We start from the raw sequence: 19,984 nt of genomic DNA, 5'->3' as shown, positions 1-19,984 counted from the left end.
GACACCTCAGCAGGTTCACTCAGAGTGCAAACCTCATAATTAACCAAACTTTTAGCCACTCACTTTTACCCTCTGTATACCCCCACTCACCCTGCTCGCAGTGGAATCCTAATTGTAGTGTTTAATATTCCTAAACTGCAGATCTGACAAGTGTTGTGTTTGTGGCTTTGTACTTTTCGCTATTTCTCTACCAAAACACTGCAGGCATGTTGTGCTGAATGTAAATGCCAGTGCCTCCAGTTACAGCGCTAGGCATCATAGGGAGCTTTCGACTCTGCCGGTGTAAGTTGGGATTCTGATACCAATTGTTTCCCCCCTAGAATAAAACTCCTATCAGTAGGAGTATCTATACCATATGTGTCGACAATTTTCTGTATTGCCTTATCTTACTTCATTTTTCCAAAAGTTGCATGAATTCCTAACACAGTTTTTTGTCTGTGTTTTATAGACACTGCTCATAATTACATTACACATACTGCATGCAAATGGCATCCAACAATCCATTAGTCATAACTCCTATACATAAGCGTTTTTTCTTTGCAAATGTTTTGCAGTAATGAGTAGCACAAAGTCCAGTGCTACTGCCAAACAAGAACCAGAGACGAGTGTTTTATATATTTTCTATAGTCATTATCTACAAACTCAAGCCCCGAGAGCTCCACACATCAAAAACCTGGCCACCTCCTATGGGTGAACTGTAGAGAGCAGGTAAAAAATAAAATAAAATACACTTCCTGCACATCCACTGATGGATGATTTAAACTTTACGATGGATGATTTAAACTTTATTTACAATTTTCTATTATTGGTACAGGGAGAAGCATCCTTCTGGCTCCCAGTGCATTGCAGAATCAAATATAAAATGGCATTGATTGTTTTTAAAGTCTGGACTGGACACCCCCCTGTATATGTTTGGATATGCTTTGTATGTATGTGCCCTCAGTCACTTTTGACTGTTCCATCTCTCCGTGTACCAAAAATGGTTAAATTGTCCCTGAAAAGCCCAAATTTGCAAATAAATGACACCTTTACACATTGTACACCTTTATACAAATTAAAAATCAATAAAAATTATTTACATGTGAAACTTATTCCGTCTGTTGCTCTCCATTCATCCAACATATTTGTCATTTTTTGTGAGAAAAGTAGTGCCGCACTGAATGTTGGGATTGTCTTTACTGCTAAGGAAGCATCAGATGCTCCCTCTTTATCTAGCTCTAAAATAAGGCACCTTAGTAGGCAGCATTTTAGGGTATCCAAGAATTCGAACAGCCTCTTATCTGGAGAGAGTGTAGGATGACATAAAATGCATCTATGTAGAAAGATCATTAGGTTTTTGGACTCATGGTCTAAAAAAGGGGGGGGGGGGGGGGGGGGGGGGGTTGGTTTTGCTGTTGCCGCACCAAAACTTGGTGGTCTCCCAATAGTCATTAGGCCCCAAAGGTCTCCCAAGTGATATTAGACATGCCCCCATCTTCAACTGTTTTTAAAACTAAAAACACATTGGTTTTAAATGTGCTACTACTCACTAGGTAGATTTTTAAAGAAAACAGCCACTGATAGGGTTGAAGATCATGAGTAATGTAGTTTCTTACCTGCAGGATTCACTTTGTGAAAACCTTTCGGCAAGTTGTCCTTCATCAAGCCCGAGCCCCCCATGCACATGTTTTGTCTGAACATACAACACACAGACCAAACACTCAATAATTTCTTGAATAATTCATTTCAAGAACATCCTACAAATAAAAAACAATAGGCATGTTGTCCTTATTACATCATCAACAGATGCAATCATTCACTAAGTCTAACATGCTTCACAATGGGGTCTTCTCCTAGTATTAAGTGTTGATATAGAATAGACTATTCCAGACTGACGCACCTAGTGTTGATAACTTGGTCTGTACGTTTTCCATAACGTATTTTTGGTTCATTCCTAACATTGGAGTGAATCTCATGATGTTTATTGTTTGTTTGTGTTCTATTCAAGTTGCCATTTATTTTTAATGTAGTCATTTATAAGGGGTTTGATGTCCGGAATCATTTAATTAAGATCGAATCTTGGCCAATTAACACCCTGTCATCACTGCCACAGAATCTTCTAGAACACAGTATATCTAACTTGATAAAAAAAAAAAACATCCTAAAAATACCCTGTTCAAAAAACCCTCATCAGTCCAAATAGGCCCTGAGGTATCATTAGATCAGCAGCACAGCCAGACAGAAGCATCTTGTCAGGCCAAAGTGGAGCCACAGGCATCAAAGTGTGTTATCCTTTTAGAGGCCCATAAGTACAGTCAACACCAGGACTTTCTGACTGCTCTTATCCAAAAGGACAGGCATCCTGAGGACCCACTCACACTCAGAGCAGGAGTCCTGACCAGTCTATCAGAGAGCTGGATAAATGCGACTCTGAGTGCTCCTTCACGGCAGGCTGGATTGCAGCAGATGGGTACGGAGAGCAGCGGTGTGTTCCTGTCTGAATCACCGCTGAGAAACATGGTGATGGGAGAAACCCTCACACGGAGGAACAGGAGGAAATGAGATTTTTGAGTGGAACAAGGGTGCATACCCAGTGTGCTGTGAAAAAGCACTTCGGCTTTAGAGATACAGGGTGATGTATCTTTCCTGTTTCAACAGCAAAACAAATAGTTTCACTGTCAAAGCTCTGCGTTTGAAAATAATTACTTTTGTCGTGGAAGTTTAAGTAATAAGACTGAAATACGATTTGTCATGTTTACACACGCTACAGTAAATCTGTACTGACCAAAATAAAGCTAGTGCTAATAAGACAGGCAGACATTCAAGTCAAGAGTTTTGATACACTTGGGGATGCTTGGGTAGTGCAGTGATCTAACACATTAGCCAACCATTGTGGAGGGCACAAGCTCTTGAGTTTGAATCTCAGAATAACCTCAACCTGGTCGAGCATCCAACAAACACAGTTATCTCCTCATTGCTGCTGGTTGAAGCACCTGTATGCTGTATGAGTGGTGGATGATTCACAGAGGGCACAGTGTGACTTTCATGTGTAAAACATGACAGTAAAATCTGTAAAAATAAAATAAATAAATAAATAAATAAATAACCAAGTGCCGGATTTCACAGTGGCACAAGACACACACCTCTAGGGTCTGACAAAAAGAACAAGCAGCTCTTGTGAAGTGATACAGCTCTCTGTCAGAATTCATCGCTTGCAGACCAAAAGAAGTGATGAAAAACGTAAATACATCAACTAATTAGATTTGTTTGTGGTGTGAAGAATCACACACGTTCAGGCAGCTTCTGAGGTGTTAGGTGGTATGTGGGTCACATCCAACCATTCTAAATTTAAAAGTACACACTTAGAAATATCAGGACACAGTTAATCCATTTCAATAAATGTTTCAATTGCTTTTTTAGCATAATGGGTGGGTTTTCTTCAAACTGTATGACCATTTCAGTCTCCTGCAGTATGAATGGCTAAAAGTTTGTAATTTGCATTTATTTTGACATTTTCCCTTTTTCCCCCAAATCTAGTCATTTCCAATGCCCCAATTCAAACTTGCCCCACCCCCAAACTGACCGAGGACAGCAACAAACCATCTCATTCCCCTTCCAACACACGGGCCACTTACAGAGAGCTGTATAGTGTATAGAGACAGGCTGTGCTCTGTGCTCAACCCTTGTGCAAGTGCTTGACCAGCTAGCTGAGGTCACATTTACAGCAGAATTGAGAAATCAAGCTGACCTGCCTCCTTCAGGCACTGGTCGATAGCACAGCTGAGTTTTGAACTTGAGAGCACCAGTGGGTGTTCATAAAGTCTTTAATCTAACCTTTTCAATAATAGCAGACCATTAAACAGCCTGTCTTCAGCTGCGAACAGTAAATAAGAGCAACAATCTGCCTTTGTCTTTCAAAATTAGAACAAAAGAGTTGAATTAAATGTGATAAAGGACCTTGCAGTTATTGATGCTTGTAAAAAAGATGCTAGGAATTTGCTTTGGGGTCAGGTGGTGTGCTTTTCCCTTATGAGACAAGCTCGACAACACCTCCAACTGAACGAAAATAAGTGGTAGGACTTTTTAGTCCATTCATTTTAAAGACGCAGTTTGTTTCGTTTATATTTTCTAAGGACAAGCTCACAGTTTGCTCTACTAAGCAATGTCTTATAAACTGTAAATATGAGATTTTGCTTAAACACGAATGTTCAAATATTTAAAAAACACAGCTTTTACAGTGTATAAAAATAGAGAGAGAAAAAAAAACAATTACTGTGAGCAAAGCCACATGAAACCCCCAAAACAATCAATTCATATTTGAATTCACAGTAGCACAAATACAGTTCTTTAATTGGCCATTTGCTGCCATGTGGAATGAATTCGTCTCCAAAGCTCAAGCGTGCGAGACACAGAGAGCGATAACACTGACTGATTAAAGCAAGAGTGGGAGAAACAGGCTCAATTAGAGCACATTTTGCCATCCTCACCTGGAGCTAGACGAAGAGCCGAGCCCCGAGCGAAGGCCTGGACAACACGACAGGAGCCCATCACTTTCCATTAGCTATCTTAACCCTGACTAATACCCCATGATGAGGGACAATGGCTCCATTACTGCCACCTCATACAGTCCACTCTTAGCCTCAGCCTTCACTGAACCTGAGATCTATGTGGGCAGTTCTAATAGGTTTTATCAGTGGTATTATACCATAATAATGGTTCGGAGAGACTGAAAAGGACGGAGGAACAATGAGCTGGGTGTCTTATCCATGAACATAATTAAGGGCGAGATTATTTGAAGAGAGACAGAGAGAGTAGCACACTGCCATTTTAAGGACAGAATCTTGCTTCTGAACATTGTATTTCATTACCAGAGTCAAATGGTACAAGTATAAGTGCTGCTTGTTCTTTTTGTCAGACACTAGCGGTGTGTGTCTTGTGCCACTGTGAAATCCGGGATGTGGCAAGTAAGTTAGTTTCGGGTAGTATACCGGTACAAATAAAACAGCACTTGGTCTTCTTCTATAACATCTCTTAAGAATGGAAAATGCACAGCAGGGTATTTAAAGCATCTTTTTTTACACAATTACTCCAGATTGTCCGGGGTCCTAGATCCTCTCTCCACTTTAAACCCCACAGAAAATCTGGGCCCTCATAAGGCTGTCACAGTTCCACTTGATTAAAAGTTTTTACTTATTGCTCTTACCGTAAATATGGGCATTTTCAGGCGATTAGACATTTTTTATAGCCATTCTCCTTAATCTTAATGTTGTGTTCTTTAGTCTTTGCAATGTTAAAGGACCAATGCTGGAATTCACCTCGTATATATGTATATATATGTATATATATGTGTATATATATATATATACACACACACACACACACACACCAGATAAATCATTCTGTTGATCACCTTAAGAAAGCTACATATAAATTGGAAAAATACCTCACTTTTTTCCCCGGTTCAAATAATTATGGTGCATGTGGTTTTAATAAAACTTTTTTAAAAGAGAGCTTTCTTGGCAAATACTGCACTTAATAGTTTAAGCTTTTTTTTTTTTTTACTTATTTTTACCAGGGGTGCCAATAATTGTAGAGGAGACTGTACACGTCTCTTATTGACGAGGTGTTCTGTTATTGGAAAGTTTTCGAATAAGGTGATCAAGTGTGTACGTGTTTGTTACTTACTCTGCAGCTGACACCTGACTGTCTGCCCTCTGTGAGGCTGCACTCACAGGCTTGCACCCACACAACTGCCCCAGGGCTTTCAGGTAGGAAAAGACCTGCATACATACACACATCATATGTACTATAAATGATCAGTACTTCTTTCTCAGTAATTGTGTAGAAAAAGACAGTACAGAATAATGATTGACTTGTTTAATTCATTGACACCGTCACTGATCATATTTCTCGTGCTAGATAGAAAACTCTAAGGTGTACGCACTATCTTGTGGAGGGAGAGAGGCTCAGAGATGATTATCAGGCCTTTCCTGGAGCAAAAATTTCTGTAGATTGCATCAGCGGTACGCATCCTGAGCCGATGGGATTGCAGGGCAGGAACCAGCTCCCTTACAAGGTCTGGATGGACATCTGTGAGATTAAAAAAAAGCTGCATTTTCATACAATAATACTGAATATTTCATTAGCCTGACACTGTTGTATATAGCAGGTCAACACAATGTGTATAAGTATTTTTAATGGGTCAAAGTTACTTGTTACACAAGATTCATCAGTTTATAAGTCATGGACAATTTCGTATCTCCAATTTACCTCACTTGCACGTCCTTGGACTGTGGGAGGAAACCGGAGTTCCCGGAAAAAACCCACACAAACATGGGAGACCAGGCAAACTCCACACAGAAAGGACCCAGATGCCCCACCTGGGGATCGAACTCAGAACCTTCTTGTAAGGCGACAGTGCTACCCCACTGAGCCACCATGCCGTCTGTGTACATGCCCGGCAGGCCGATAGCACAACTGGCCACTTTTTCCCCTCAGTTCAATTACTCCCTGCGTTCTCTTATCCGATTCTGTACATTAAACTGTTCATGCAAAAAATGCAATCTTTATATAACTTTCCAAATGTTCCATTTAATTTAATTAACCATAGCAGTTGGTTTACACTTATTATTCATTTTCTAAGCTATTGTAATAACTGGCTGTAGACTGGCATTTTAAAAATAACCTGTTAAACAGACCTGTACAGTTAAAAACCACGATAGCACCTTAACTATAATGGAAACAGAAAGTGTAATGTGCGTTACCCTGGCACTGGATGGCAATATACTCCGCCAGGTCCTGAAAACCTTTTTCCACTTGACGGCTGTTGAGCTGAGCATGCTCCTGAGCCCAGAACTCCACCACCACAGCCAGGATCTCCTGCAGCGTGGCCAGTACCTGCAGCCTCCAATTCTAAAAAAAAATACAGGTCACAGATCTACTCACCCAGCTGTTAGAAACCTAACACCAAGCTACAGGATTTTTAAACCATTACCAGTAGCAGGAGTAATGCCAGTGTAGATGTAAAAATGATTTTAAACCTGAGAGGAATGGAGAGCCCAGAGTGTGGTTTGCACTAGAAGTTCAGCCAGCTGCTGCAGGGCTCTGGAGGTGAGCGTTGTCTTTTCCCACATGTTCCAGAACATAGTGTAGATCAGGGACTTCCATGAGCCTCCCGTCCTTCTACTGCACACGGCACAACAACAAGCTTAAATCTTGATAAATCCTTTCGCCTGCCTCAGCAACAGAACTGACACTGGAGTTACTTATTTAAGGTACTAGTGAGCCTTTTTCTCCACAAGGTGTCCATAAACTTTTGGTACTTTGTCTTCTCTTCTGACCTCTGTATTAATTTTAAAGGTTCAGAGGTGCTCATTTTAGCAATAGCTAACCAACACTTGGTTATGAAGCACATACAGGGGTTGGACAAAATAACTGAAACACCTGTCATTTTAGTGTGGGAGGTTTCATGGCTAAATTGGACCAGTCTGGTGGCCAATCTTCATTAATTGCACATTGCACCAGTAAGAGCAGAGTGTGAAGGTTCAATTAGCAGGGTAAGAGCACAGTTTTGCTCAAAATATTGCAATGCACACAACATTATGGGTGACATACCAGAGTTCAAAAGAGGACAAATTGTTGGTGCACGTCTTGCTGGCGCATCTGTGACCAAGACAGCAAGTCTTTGTGATGTATCAAGAGCCACGGTATCCAGGGTAATGTCAGCATACCACCAAGAAGGACAAACCACATCCAACAGGATTAACTGTGGACGCAAGAGGAAGCTGTCTGAAAGGGATGTTCGGGTGCTAACCCGGATTGTATCCAAAAAACGTAAAACCACGGCTGCCCAAATCACGGCAGAATTAAATGTGCACCTCAACTCTCCTGTTTCCACCAGAACTGTCCGTCGGGAGCTCCACAGGGTCAATATACACGGCCGGGCTGCTATAGCCAAACCTTTGGTCACTCGTGCCAATGCCAAACGTCGGTTTCAATGGTGCAAGGACCGCAAATCTTGGGCTGTGGACAATGTGAATCATGTATTGTTCTCTGATGAGTCCACCTTTACTGTTTTCCCCACATCCGGGAGAGTTACGGTGTGGAGAAGCCCCAAAGAAGCGTACCACCCAGACTGTTGCATGCCCAGAGTGAAGCATGGGGGTGGATCAGTGATGGTTTGGGCTGCCATATCATGGCCTTCCCTTGGCCCAATACTTGTGCTAGATGGGCGCGTCACTGCCAAGGACTACCGAACCATTCTGGAGGACCATGTGCATCCAATGGCGGTGCCGTGTATCAGGATGACAATGCACCAATACACACAGCAAGACTGGTGAAAGATTGGTTTGATGAACATGAAAGTGAAGTTGAACATCTCCCATGGCCTGCACAGTCACCAGATCTAAATATTATTGAGCCACTTTGGGGTGTTTTGGAGAAGCGAGTCAGGAAACGTTTTCCTCCACCAGCATCACGTAGTGACCTGGCCACTATCCTGCAGGAAGAATGGCTTAAAATCCCTCTGACCACTGTGCAGGACTTGTATATGTCATTTCCAAGACGAATTGACGCTGTATTGGCCGCAAAAGGAGGCCCTACACCATGCTAATAAATTATTGTGGTCTAAAACCAGGTGTTTCAGTTATTTTGTCCAACCCCTGTAGCTACATGAAGAACTCAGCTAGGGTGCAAGAGCAGTCTAGCTTAGTTTGGTTCTCAAATTAATTTGTTCCATATCATTATTCTAGAAATGTATCCTCACCCAGCAAACTTCAGGAACTTTTTACTCTTGTTTCTTACCTCAAACCAGCAGCGTGCAGCTCCAGCTGAAAGAGCCTTAGCATAAACGCCTGTAGGTTGCCAAGGAAACGGAGCAGTTCTGGAGGGGCAGGGCTAGGCAGTGAGTGACAGGTATCTTTGCTTTCCAAGCAGTACCTGGTAAAAGAGTCCGAAAGAACCATAGAAGTACCTATAAGTTACATTGTACCTAATGCGCTGGTCACAATCATGTGATTTAATGTGATTCTGTACCTTACTGATGTCTGGAAGAATGGCAAGGCTCCAGCTTTACACTGTGGACACTGCAGGATCTGCAGGAAGTACTTGATGCTTGTAGGAGAGCTCCATGTAGGGTTATTGCACAGTATGTTGTTTAGAACGGTGCTGAACATGCTGAAAAAGTACGGCTCAGCTTCACCCTGCAGGAATGTATAGGCAGGTGGGTACTACATGTATGTATGTATGCTGTAATAAATGTACTTTTAAATATTTTGTAGGTGTGGAGTGTTTATACGTACATGAAGGGCATGCTGCATGCAGGCGTTAAGCAGAGGATGTGGAGGAAGCACTCCAGGTTTCAGACAGACCTGAATCTCCTCCAGAGCCTGAGGGAACAGCCCACACTCCACCAAGCTTTGAACGTTAGTGAAATCCACTGCGGTTACCTACAGAAGAAGAAGCAAAGCACTGAAAAGAGGTGGAGAACAGCGATGTGTGCCAGGGTCAACATGGCACCGTCAGTCACACTTTGTTTGACGTCCGGCTCCAAAACTGTGACCTCTCACGAATCCGCAGGGTAAAAGAGCTGAAGGACACCAGTGCTTCTTTAATAGACATGCCAATCACAATGCCACCAATCAAACCCCCTTTGTTTAAATCAGGTGACCTGGATATAATGTATCCTTCACAAAAAGGAAGTCACTAATAATGCTAGCAGTGACACAAAGGAAATTAAATGACCCAAGCTACTTGATGAGCCAAATGTTCATTTTGCCTTGCGGTGAAACCTGCATATGGTGAACATAACGATTTTAGCAGATTTATTCACCTGAACTGGAAAGACGGGTGTATAGTAGCTGAAAATCTCTGGAGCTTTTATTTGATGTTTCTTCCGTAGCTACAACGAGAGGTCATCGTTAGGTCATGTACTAATGGCAGTCACAATGACAATTCCTATTCAAGTTTACCTTTATAAAGTAATTAGATGTAATTATTACTAAATTGCTCAAAAGAACACAAAAGGTCACAAAACTCAACTTCACCTCGTTTTTTTTTATGTAGTCTTGTAGTTTTTCCTCTAGCTCAGAGAGAAGCGAGTTATCAGTCACATCCATGGGTTCATCCTCTATACTAATGATACTGGACTCCAGAGCCTCCAGCTGCATCAAACGTGCTTCTTGTATGGGTTTTTCCCATCTAACAGATGAGTTTAAAGCTGAGAATGCCAGCTATAAGAAAGCAAGGACAAGTTACAGAGATATATACTGTTGTACATGGGTCATTCAATTAGTATTAAATATACAGTGCCTTGTAAAAACCACAAGCTATGTTTTTCATTTAATTCTATCGTCTCTGACTAAAACATAGTAATAACCATACAAATAATGTGCATTGTTTATCACAATAGAATGATGGTTTCTTATGCATTTTTGAGTCCTATGAATCTTTTTACAATATTATGTACGGTAAATGGTAAAAAAAAAACATGCAAACTCCACACAAAAGGACCTGGAACGTTCCACCTGGGAATCAAACCCAGGACCTTCTTGCTGTGAGGAGATATGGAAGTATATATATATGGAGGTATAACATTTACCCCAAAAAGATGTTCAGCGATGTAGCTGATGTTGTAGGAAGGACTGCTGAGATTCTGACCCATCCTGAATTTATCTTTGGTTAACACGTGTGTAACTGCTTGTGTGGCGGACTTGTCAGTGTAGACCACAGCACTCCCTGCGTTCAGTATTCTATAGAAACATTTACAGCAGCGTGTTAACAAACAGCGAAAAACAGTTTTATTGAGTAAACAAATGTCCAGTAGGTACTGTCTGCCTGTTACTGATCGTTAAACAAAACATTATATGAAGGGAACTTAAATCATCAGCCATAACATTAAACCACCTTGTTTCTACACTCACTGTCCATTTTATCAGCTTTACTTACCATACAGAAGCCATTTGTAGTTCTACAATTACTGACTGTAGTGCATCTGTTTCTCTGCATACTTTTTTAGCATCCTTTCACTCTGTTCTTCAATGGTCAGGACTCTCCCAGGACCACCACAGAGCAGGTATTATTTGGGTGGTGGATGATCTCAGCACTGCAGTGACACTGACATGGTGGTAGTGTGTTAGTGTGTGTTGTGCTGGTATAAGCGGATCAGACACAGCAGTGCTGCTGGAGTTTTTAAATACCGTGTCCACTCACTGTCCACTCTATTAGACACTCCTACCTAGTTGGTCCACCTTGTAGGTGTAAAGTCAGAGACGATCGCTCATCTATTGCTGCTGTTTGAGTTGGTCATCTTCATCAGTGGTCACAGGACGCAAAAATATATATTTTTGGTTGGTGGACTATTCTCAGTCCAGCAGTGACAGTGAGGTGTTTAAAAACTCCTGCAGCACTGATGTGTCTTATCTACTCATACCAGCACAACACACACTAACACACCACCACCATGTCAGTGTCACTGCAGTGCTGAGAATGACCCACCACCCAAATAATACCTACTCTGTGGTGGTCCTGACCATTGAAGAACAGCATGAAGGGGGGCTAACAAAGCATGCAGAGAAACAGATGGACTACAGTCAGTAATTGTGGAAGTACAAAGTGCTTCTATATGGTAAGTGGAGCTGATAAAATGGACAGTGAGTGTAGAAACAAGGAGGTGGTTTTAATGTTATGGCTGATCGGTGTACACTCAGAACTCGCTTGTGTTTTGAATCAGTGTCCCAATGCATAACCCAATTCAGCCCTAGCTTCACCTGAAGAACATGTTCTTAAGATTTTTCTCTCAGAGAGTGGAATTGGTATTTCATATTATCAATAACAGCATTGTGCTGAGATCTGAAGCTTGTGAGTCAATAATGGAGAGCAGTGCATGACTCTCCATTCACCATACTGTTCCTTGAATGAAAAAAAGCAGTTGGTTGTACATGCGTCGGGGGGTGGGGGTGTTAGATACAGGTCTATCTCGTCAGGGCAGAAGTATAAAGCAGTGGAGGAGAAATACATTCATTTATTTATTAGGGTTTTAACATCATGTTTTTAACACATTGGTTGCATGGACTGTGGGAGGAAACCAGAGCTCCCAGAGAAAACCCGCACAGACACAGGGAGAACATGCAAACTACACACAGAAAGGACCCAGACATTTTGCTTTATCTGTTTCCAAAACATTTTTGTATTGTTTTTCTTAACTTAATGAATAATTTGTTGCTAAAGCATTCAATACATTTTAGCTTACTGCCCACTCCTGCTTCTGATTAATACTTTACAAAATGTCTTTTGTTTGACTCAAAGTCCTTCTGTGTAAAGTCTTCCATTGCAACCTTACAGTCTGAAAAACCTGTAACAGGGAGCACTGTATGAACTTTCAGTTTCATTACCTTTTAAACATGTCTCTCCTAACGGGATCGTCAGTCTGAAGATACACAACCCAGCCCTATTTAAATAAGAAAGACGTCACATTCAAAACACCTTGTAATAATCGTCAACCTTTGTTCTTGTTTAATTATGCAACACTCCAGTGCTAACCTGAAAAGCTCCAGATGTAATGCCCTGAGCAACCTTTTCTCTCCAATCCCTAAGAGGGTTCATAATCACAGAAGTGTGGAGATTAGCAGTGAGGTTCAACTCGTATGATGCTTCAGGTAGCCATGTGTTCTGTTTTGCACTATCCAGCACATATTGTGGAGACACGATCCACTTCCCTGTAAGAAGTAGTACATGACAGTACATACAGTAAAAAAAACATGTGTAAACACAGCTTAATAATAGAGCTATAGACACCAGATCCTGTTTTTTGCCTCCAAATGGATACTTTGATATTTAGTATTCACCAATTCACAGCTGCACACCTGAATTGCTCTGCTTTAAAAATGTTTAGTGTGTTTTAAATTATATTAATTAAATGTTATATTTTTATATAAAGCTATTAAAATGTATATATATATATATATATATATATATATATATATATATAATGTATTTGGACACTTGACCATAAGCTTGATAGACATCCCATTTCAAAACCAACTAGTATTAAAACAGACCTCTATGTGATCTTTTAAGCTATAACAGCAGCCACTCTTCTGAGAAGGCTTCACACAAGCATGTCTGTGGGAATTTGTACCAATTCAGTAAAAATAGCATTTGTATGGCTGGGCACTGACGTTGGTCGAGAAAGCCTCAATTAATGTTCCAGTTCATTTCAAAGCGGCCAATGCTCTGTGCAAGCCACTGGAGTTTCTTTATGTCTCTATAGACCTTGTTTTGTTTATAGGTGCATAGACAGTCTGAAACAGGGAAGGGCCCTATCCAAACTGTTGCGAAGCATATATTTTCCTTTATATAATTAATTTTTACTTTATCTGTTAGCAATTGTTGTGGCTGAAACACATGAATTCAATCATTCAAAAGGGTGTCCGAACACTTTCATCCATATAGTGTAGATTAGGATTATTATAGCCAGTACTGCTCCATTACATTGGCCAAAATAAAATCAGCCTTAAATTGTTAGGGACATCCCTACATTAAAACCTGGCTTAAAACCATAGTTTAGACCATAAAGCACATTTATAGTTCCCCCTCCATGCCAAAACTGTACCAACATCAACATCAAATATGACACCTTAGCACCCAAATATACACAGTCGAGTCACATTATTATGACCACCAACTAATATCCAGCTCAGTAAGATCCTGGTATGTCTTCTCAGGCATCTGGAGCCATGCTGACTGAAGTGCATCCCACAGCTGCTGGAGGGTGCATGGGGGAGGATCCATAGAGCAAACACGACAACGAAGGTGGTACCACAGATGCTCAACTGAGTTCAAGTCTGTGAAATTATGGGGTCCAGGTAGTACTTGGAAGTCTTGGTCATGCTCTTCCAACCAATGTCGGACATTTTTAGCCATGTGACATGTCACATTGTCTTGCTGGAAGATCCCACCCATGGGGTATGCAAGACAACCAGCATGTATGGGTGTACGTGATCCGCAAGGATGGATTCATACCCAAATCATTGTGAGTGCCTTCCACATGGATGCATGGGCCCAGAGAATGCCACGAAAACATTCCCCCAGACGATTACGCTGCCACAGCCATCAAAAGTAGGAAGTAGACAAAACAATGTGACTGAACTGTGTATTTTCAATCTGTAGAAAATACTTCACCAACCTGACACACAAGTCCCCTTAAAATAGAATACGTTTCTGCATTATTTTATTTAACTTTTCAGGTTTTTACTACTTAGTATGCAGATTTTATAACCTTGATATGGCAGCAAATTTCAAGCTAGACCAAATCCTCAATAGATTCCATCTCTCTAGATCGTTCTTTAAGCAGGATAAAACCTAACGGCTTCTACACTCGGCGTAGCTCACTTATGTAGGCAATAGGAGCTATTCAGGATTTTTTAATCCAGTGGTGTAGATTCAGCAATGAATAGTTTTAAAGCATTAAGGCTTTGGGATTTCATGTTTTATTTCAATCATTTTTATAAATATTCTTCGATTTAAATGCGATGAGGCAGACAGTAAACATGCCTATACTGAGATGTGGAAAACAATGTGATGTTCTTTGTTTGGTCAGACTATGACTTCTATTCATCACTCACCTGCAGCACATGCTGAGAGGAACTTCTCGCTCGGTAGAGGCTTCGCAACAATAAGGTGAGTCATTTTCTCTTTGTATACCTGCAACACAACACTATTTATTGTTATTATCAAAACTCAAAAAACAAGCCCTTTCTATTACATGATGTACAACCCCAAATTAGAAAAAGTTGGGACGGTATGGAAAATGCAAATAAAATAAAAATGCAGTGTTCCTTACATTTACTTTGACTTGTATTTGATTGCAGACAGTTTGAACCCAAGATATTTCATGTTTTTTCTGCTTGACTTAATTTCATTTGTTAATAAATGTCCGTTCATGCATTTCAGGCCTGAAAAAATGGATGCTATGTGCTCCGGACCAAAGATGAAAAAAAACATCCAGACTATTATCAGCAACAAGTCCAAAAGCCAGGGTCTGTCATGGTATGGGGCAGTGTTATCGCGCTTGGCAAAGGTCATTTACATTGAGATCTTGGAGCAACATATGCTGCCTTCAAGACGTCATCTTTTCCGGGGACGTCCATGCATTTTTCAACAAGACAATGCAAAACCACATGCTGCACACATTACAAAGCCATGGCTGCAGAAATAGAGGGTACGGGTACTGGACTGGCCTGCCTGCAGTCCTGACCTGTCCCCAATAGAGAATGTGTGGAGAATTTTGAAAAGAAAAATGCGACAACGATGACCCCGTACTGTTGCACATCTTAAGACGTGTTTGCAGGAAGAATAGGACAAAATAAAGCCTGAAACACTAAATCGCTTGGTCTCCTCGGTGCCAAAACATCTTTTAAGTGTGGTGAAAAGGAATGGCAACATTACAAAGTGGTAAATGCAGGACTGAAATGCAGGAATGAAGGTTCATTAATAAATGAAATGAAGTTGACCAGACAAAACATCAAATATGTCAGGTTAATACTGTCTGCAATTAAGTCAAAGTAAATGTAAGAAACGCTGTGTTTTTTTATTATTATTTGCATTTTTCATACTGTCCCAACTTTTTCTGATTTTAGGTTGTATATATAAAGTAGATTTTAAGCCTTAAATAGTAATTTTTTCTTTTTGTTTTTTTTCTGAAGAAAACTAATCTGTTAATCCCAGGTTGAGAATGAGTAAATCAGATATATGTGCATGTGAGCTAAACATATTTTTACTCACAGATCCTCCTATATACAGGCCCTGAAGCTGCCTAATGGCCCGAAGCAGTTCTCCTTTCTGCTGCTGATCCTTTATTCCAGACATCTGAAACACGTGCTTATTTCCAGCCATTCTGGTATAAAAAAGAAAGGAAGCATAGACTAAGTTCACACTGTTTAAATGTAATGTTTTGGTTGGCTTGTTCACATAATGTATATCAAATATACATACATACATTTATAAACATTTCACTAAATGATGCATGTCCCTTTATGTAATAAAGGCAATAAAAGCATTTTAATTTGTAACATGTAAAAAGACTGTGGTGGATCAGCAGAAATGGGAAATGGGGTATTTAGCAGAAGGGTAAAGGTTCAGGTCCCAGCACTACCAAGATCCCCCACAGTCTCTTGTGTTTTTAGAAAGAGAAATGCTGAATTTTATAATAACAATTTTGATCAGCTGTATAATCACAGTTATAACTAAAGTTAAATTTAAAGTACGAATTAAAACAACTACAAGCTAAATTCTGGAGTATGATTAGATTTCAGCAATTTGCCTCATATAAAGGGCCAGCAGTGGCTCTGGCATTAAGATACCAGGTTTATGAGAAGGTTGATGGATGAAGATGAGGTGACCTTACTAAATGTGATGTACAGAAACTACGTGACCTTACTAGGTGTGATTTAAGGAACCAGTGTGACCCTCGTTGGGGGGTACAAAACACTGTCAATATATTTTCTGATGTGGAGAATACTGTGACCTTACACACTTTTTTGTTCACCTTATTCATTCATTCCTTGTCAGTTTTACCACCACTTTATCCAGGGCATGGTCGCAGTGGGTTTGTTTGTTTGTTTATTAGAATTTTAACGTCATGTTTTACACTTTGGTTACATTCATGACAGGAACTCATTACACAAGATTCATCAGTTCACAAGGTCATATCAAACACAGTCATGGACAATTTAGTATTTCCAATTTACCTCACTTGCATGTCTTTGGACTGTGGGAGGAAACCGGAGCACCCGGAGGAAACCCACGCAGACACAGGGAGAACATGCAAACTCCACACAGAAAGGACCCGGACCGCCCCACCTGGGGATCGAACCCAGGACCTTCTTGCTGTGAGGCGACAGTGCGCAGTGGGTGCAATTCACTTGGTGAAAGGTGGGGAAACACCCTGGACAGGTCACAACTCAATCAGAAGGCAAACACACACACTTACAGATAGGGCAATTTTGCATTTCCAATTCATCTGACTGCATGTCTTTGGACTGTGGGAAGAAAACCTACGCGAACTCCACACAGAAAGGACCCAGATCACTTCACCTGGGAATCGAACCCAGGACCTTCTGGCTGTAAGGCAACAGTGCTACCCTTGTGATGTACGGAACACTGTTACCCTGTAGGGTGGTAAACAAAGTGTGAAAGTGAAACTAGCTTGGTGTCTCAGCAGGTGTTGGGGGTTTTTTTAAGAAATTAAAATGGTGTGTGTGTGTACTATTGTTGTCCTTACCTGATTTACACTGAAATAAAGTAAAATTTAATTTAAAATAAAAAATAAATAAAAAGTGACAATGCACGTGATGTATTGTAATGTAGCTAAATGTAGCTAAAAATCAGTCTTTCGTATCCGCGCCAAAATCATGTCATGTCCAAAAACAATATCACTTTAAGAAGAAAGACCATAAACACATGAGCATAAACATTCTTAAAAACAATCTACTTTTTAAAATATGTTTAAATTAAGAAAATACGCTGAATGTATAGAAACGTCTGAATCGCGCATTTGCGGGATGCTATGTGAATTGTGAAAACACTCGCGGTGCAGACTGTCTTATCTGATGCGAGGTTGGAACTAGTTTTTAATAAATACAAAATAAACATAATATTTACTATAAAACAATTTTTATAACTTCAATTCGATTTTAAAAACGTGTTCAATCACATAAACCTTTTATAAGGGGAGTAAAATCTCCCCAAAGAACAGAAAAATAAGCCAATGAATACAACCCCCCCCCATGTAGTCTGTGTAATGGATCATTCCACGAGGATGACGTTTACAATGGGCTAATGTCAAATTACTTTATCTTTCCTATACAAGTACACTACAAAGGGCATACAATAACAATCGCACAAATCTAGGTTACTAAATATATTCAGAGTTAGTTTTTGAATCGCGGCTATAGTCATGGTTACTGTAGGTTGTTAGAGACGCTTCCAGGCTGGAAAAACGTGACGCGTGTTTGTATTGTTTGTAAATTAAAGCCGCCACACAGGGTGATTTGTTGCGTGCTGCTTCTTTTGCTATTAAATATCATAATATCTTAGATATGTGTGCAAACTGAAGTAGATTCGAGCGTTTGGCTTGCGGTAATGCTAACCTAGCCAAGGAGGCTATTTAATGTTTATTAAAGCCACGATGCTAATTCAGTGTCTTCCACCAGTTTGTCACATGCTGGCTAGCATACCATGAATTAACCAATAATGTAGAGTTACAGGGACGTGCTAGTATTTTCACAATATGATCTAGGTGCCTATTTAAATACAATTTTAGCATTGGTAGTTTCCATTATCTGCAAGGTTTTGATGTTTAAATATAAATAAAGCAGTATAGCATATGGCAATTGTAACCTAAATCAGCATATCATGATGCTGCATAAACATGATGCACTATTTTACTTTTTTATATAATATTTTGTTCAATTTGAATATGAAATAGGATATAAAGCAATACAACAAGGATTATAATCCTCCTGGATTGAATATATTGGATTGAATATAAATTGGAGTACCTCACAACTTATAAGGTAGGCCTGCACCATGCAATACAACTAATCAGTTTTTGAGTTTACAAGTCATTTATTTAAACATTTTGCAAATCAGACAAAGAGGAAAATATTGTGACAGGAAAATTAATATTAATACATAATTAATTGCTGCTTAGATCATTTTTGCCAGTAGTCATATTCCAACAATACTGCTACAATAGAATGTTGCTGGATGTGTACATGGTGTAAGTGATAAGAAGTGCATCAATTGCATTGTATGATGTGCAAAACCCAGTTCTAGCTGATTCAGACCAGTTCCTATGTGTGTGTTAGAAGAAAGAGTGAGTTGTGTGTGATAAGAATGCCTTTATTGTATTTTTCGTTCACTACATCTGTGTAACCAAAAACAAATTCCTTGTTTGTGTGAGCATACTTGGCCAATAAAACCTGATTCTGATACCGATGTTAACTGTGGAATCTTCCACTGTCCTACAAGGTCACAACAACAGTATAAAAAGATCTTTAGTTTATCATTTCTTATAGCATCCACAGAGCTTCTGTGTGAGACTCTGTCTGTGTGATCCTTCTCTGCAGACAAGATTAAAACTTTTCTACTCACAATTCAGAGGTATTTTATTAAGGTTTTTCCACCACATTATACACAGCATAGTGTTAATTGTTTTATGGCAAACATTTTGGCTATTAAAAATACATCAATGTTCAAAATACAAAAAGCAATTGGAACATTTTACAAAATGCAGTTAATCGAGAATCTGTGATTTGTTAATACTCTTGAACTACCTTTATTTAACTTACAAACATACAAATAAATTAGTTTTGTTTTGACCGACCAACTTGCATGCAACATGCTTCTAAAAGAAGGGACAGGGGCAAAATAAGAATGAAAAACGTACATAAGTTACACCATTTCAAAACGTTCCACAATAAGCAGGTGAACTGGTAACAGGTGATTGGGAATAAATGGAGGATCAGTCTTCGAGGCTCAGTCTTCGAAAGGAATCATTCCTTTTTGGCATTTGTAGCCTAGCGGTTAAGGAACTGGACTAGTTATTGAAAGGTTGCTTGTTCAAGACCCACCACTGCCAGGTTGCCACTGTTGGGCCCTTAAGCAAGACCCTTAACCCTCAATTGCTTAGACAATATACTGTCACAGTACTGTAGATACTGTCTGCTAAATACTGAAAATGTTAATCTTTCGCCTTTTTGTGTCAAGAGAGAATGGTCAGTCCAATCCCTCAGATGCATTGCATGAGAAACCAACATGCTACAGTGATAAAAATAGCCACATGGGCTTGTGAGTACTTCGGATAACTGTACTTAACACAGTCCGCCGCTGTATCAAGAAAACAACCTGAAACTCTTACACAGAGACAAAGCCATACATTAGTTCTGTGCTTTTAGGAGAAACGGACATAATGAGGGTGCTTTAATGCCCACATTATATGACTTGC

The 19,984-nt window shown here is 40.0% G+C and overlaps 2 protein-coding genes across 2 annotated transcripts in view; one reads left to right on the top strand and one right to left on the bottom strand.

Annotated features, from left to right (window-relative positions):
• Positions 1-17,335, bottom strand: part of slf1 (SMC5-SMC6 complex localization factor 1) — a 37,200-nt gene extending 19,865 nt beyond the window's left edge. The window contains exons 1-16 of the mRNA XM_063017854.1: positions 17,258-17,335; positions 15,760-15,871; positions 14,601-14,679; positions 12,517-12,692; positions 12,369-12,424; positions 10,577-10,727; positions 10,023-10,208; positions 9,809-9,877; positions 9,279-9,425; positions 9,013-9,179; positions 8,782-8,916; positions 7,020-7,164; positions 6,744-6,891; positions 5,924-6,069; positions 5,665-5,759; positions 1,596-1,672 (exon numbers count right to left, since the gene is read on the bottom strand). Of these exons, the coding sequence (XP_062873924.1) occupies positions 1,596-1,672; positions 5,665-5,759; positions 5,924-6,069; positions 6,744-6,891; positions 7,020-7,164; positions 8,782-8,916; positions 9,013-9,179; positions 9,279-9,425; positions 9,809-9,877; positions 10,023-10,208; positions 10,577-10,727; positions 12,369-12,424; positions 12,517-12,692; positions 14,601-14,679; positions 15,760-15,870 (1,888 nt within the window). The 5' untranslated portion in view covers position 15,871; positions 17,258-17,335. The remainder of the gene's footprint in view (positions 1-1,595; positions 1,673-5,664; positions 5,760-5,923; positions 6,070-6,743; positions 6,892-7,019; positions 7,165-8,781; positions 8,917-9,012; positions 9,180-9,278; positions 9,426-9,808; positions 9,878-10,022; positions 10,209-10,576; positions 10,728-12,368; positions 12,425-12,516; positions 12,693-14,600; positions 14,680-15,759; positions 15,872-17,257) is intronic.
• Positions 17,336-18,479: 1,144 nt separating this feature from the next.
• Positions 18,480-19,984, top strand: part of kiaa0825 (KIAA0825 ortholog) — a 180,991-nt gene continuing 179,486 nt past the window's right edge. Inside the window, exon 1 of the mRNA XM_063017862.1 lies at positions 18,480-18,551. The gene's annotated coding sequence lies outside the window, so the exon portion shown is untranslated. The remainder of the gene's footprint in view (positions 18,552-19,984) is intronic.

The sequence above is a fragment of the Trichomycterus rosablanca genome, chromosome 21, assembly GCF_030014385.1.
Source record: "Trichomycterus rosablanca isolate fTriRos1 chromosome 21, fTriRos1.hap1, whole genome shotgun sequence".
Taxonomy (NCBI): Eukaryota; Metazoa; Chordata; class Actinopteri; order Siluriformes; family Trichomycteridae; genus Trichomycterus; species Trichomycterus rosablanca.
Note: the sequence above shows the minus strand (reverse complement) of the source record. Positions and strands in the feature narration are given on the sequence as shown.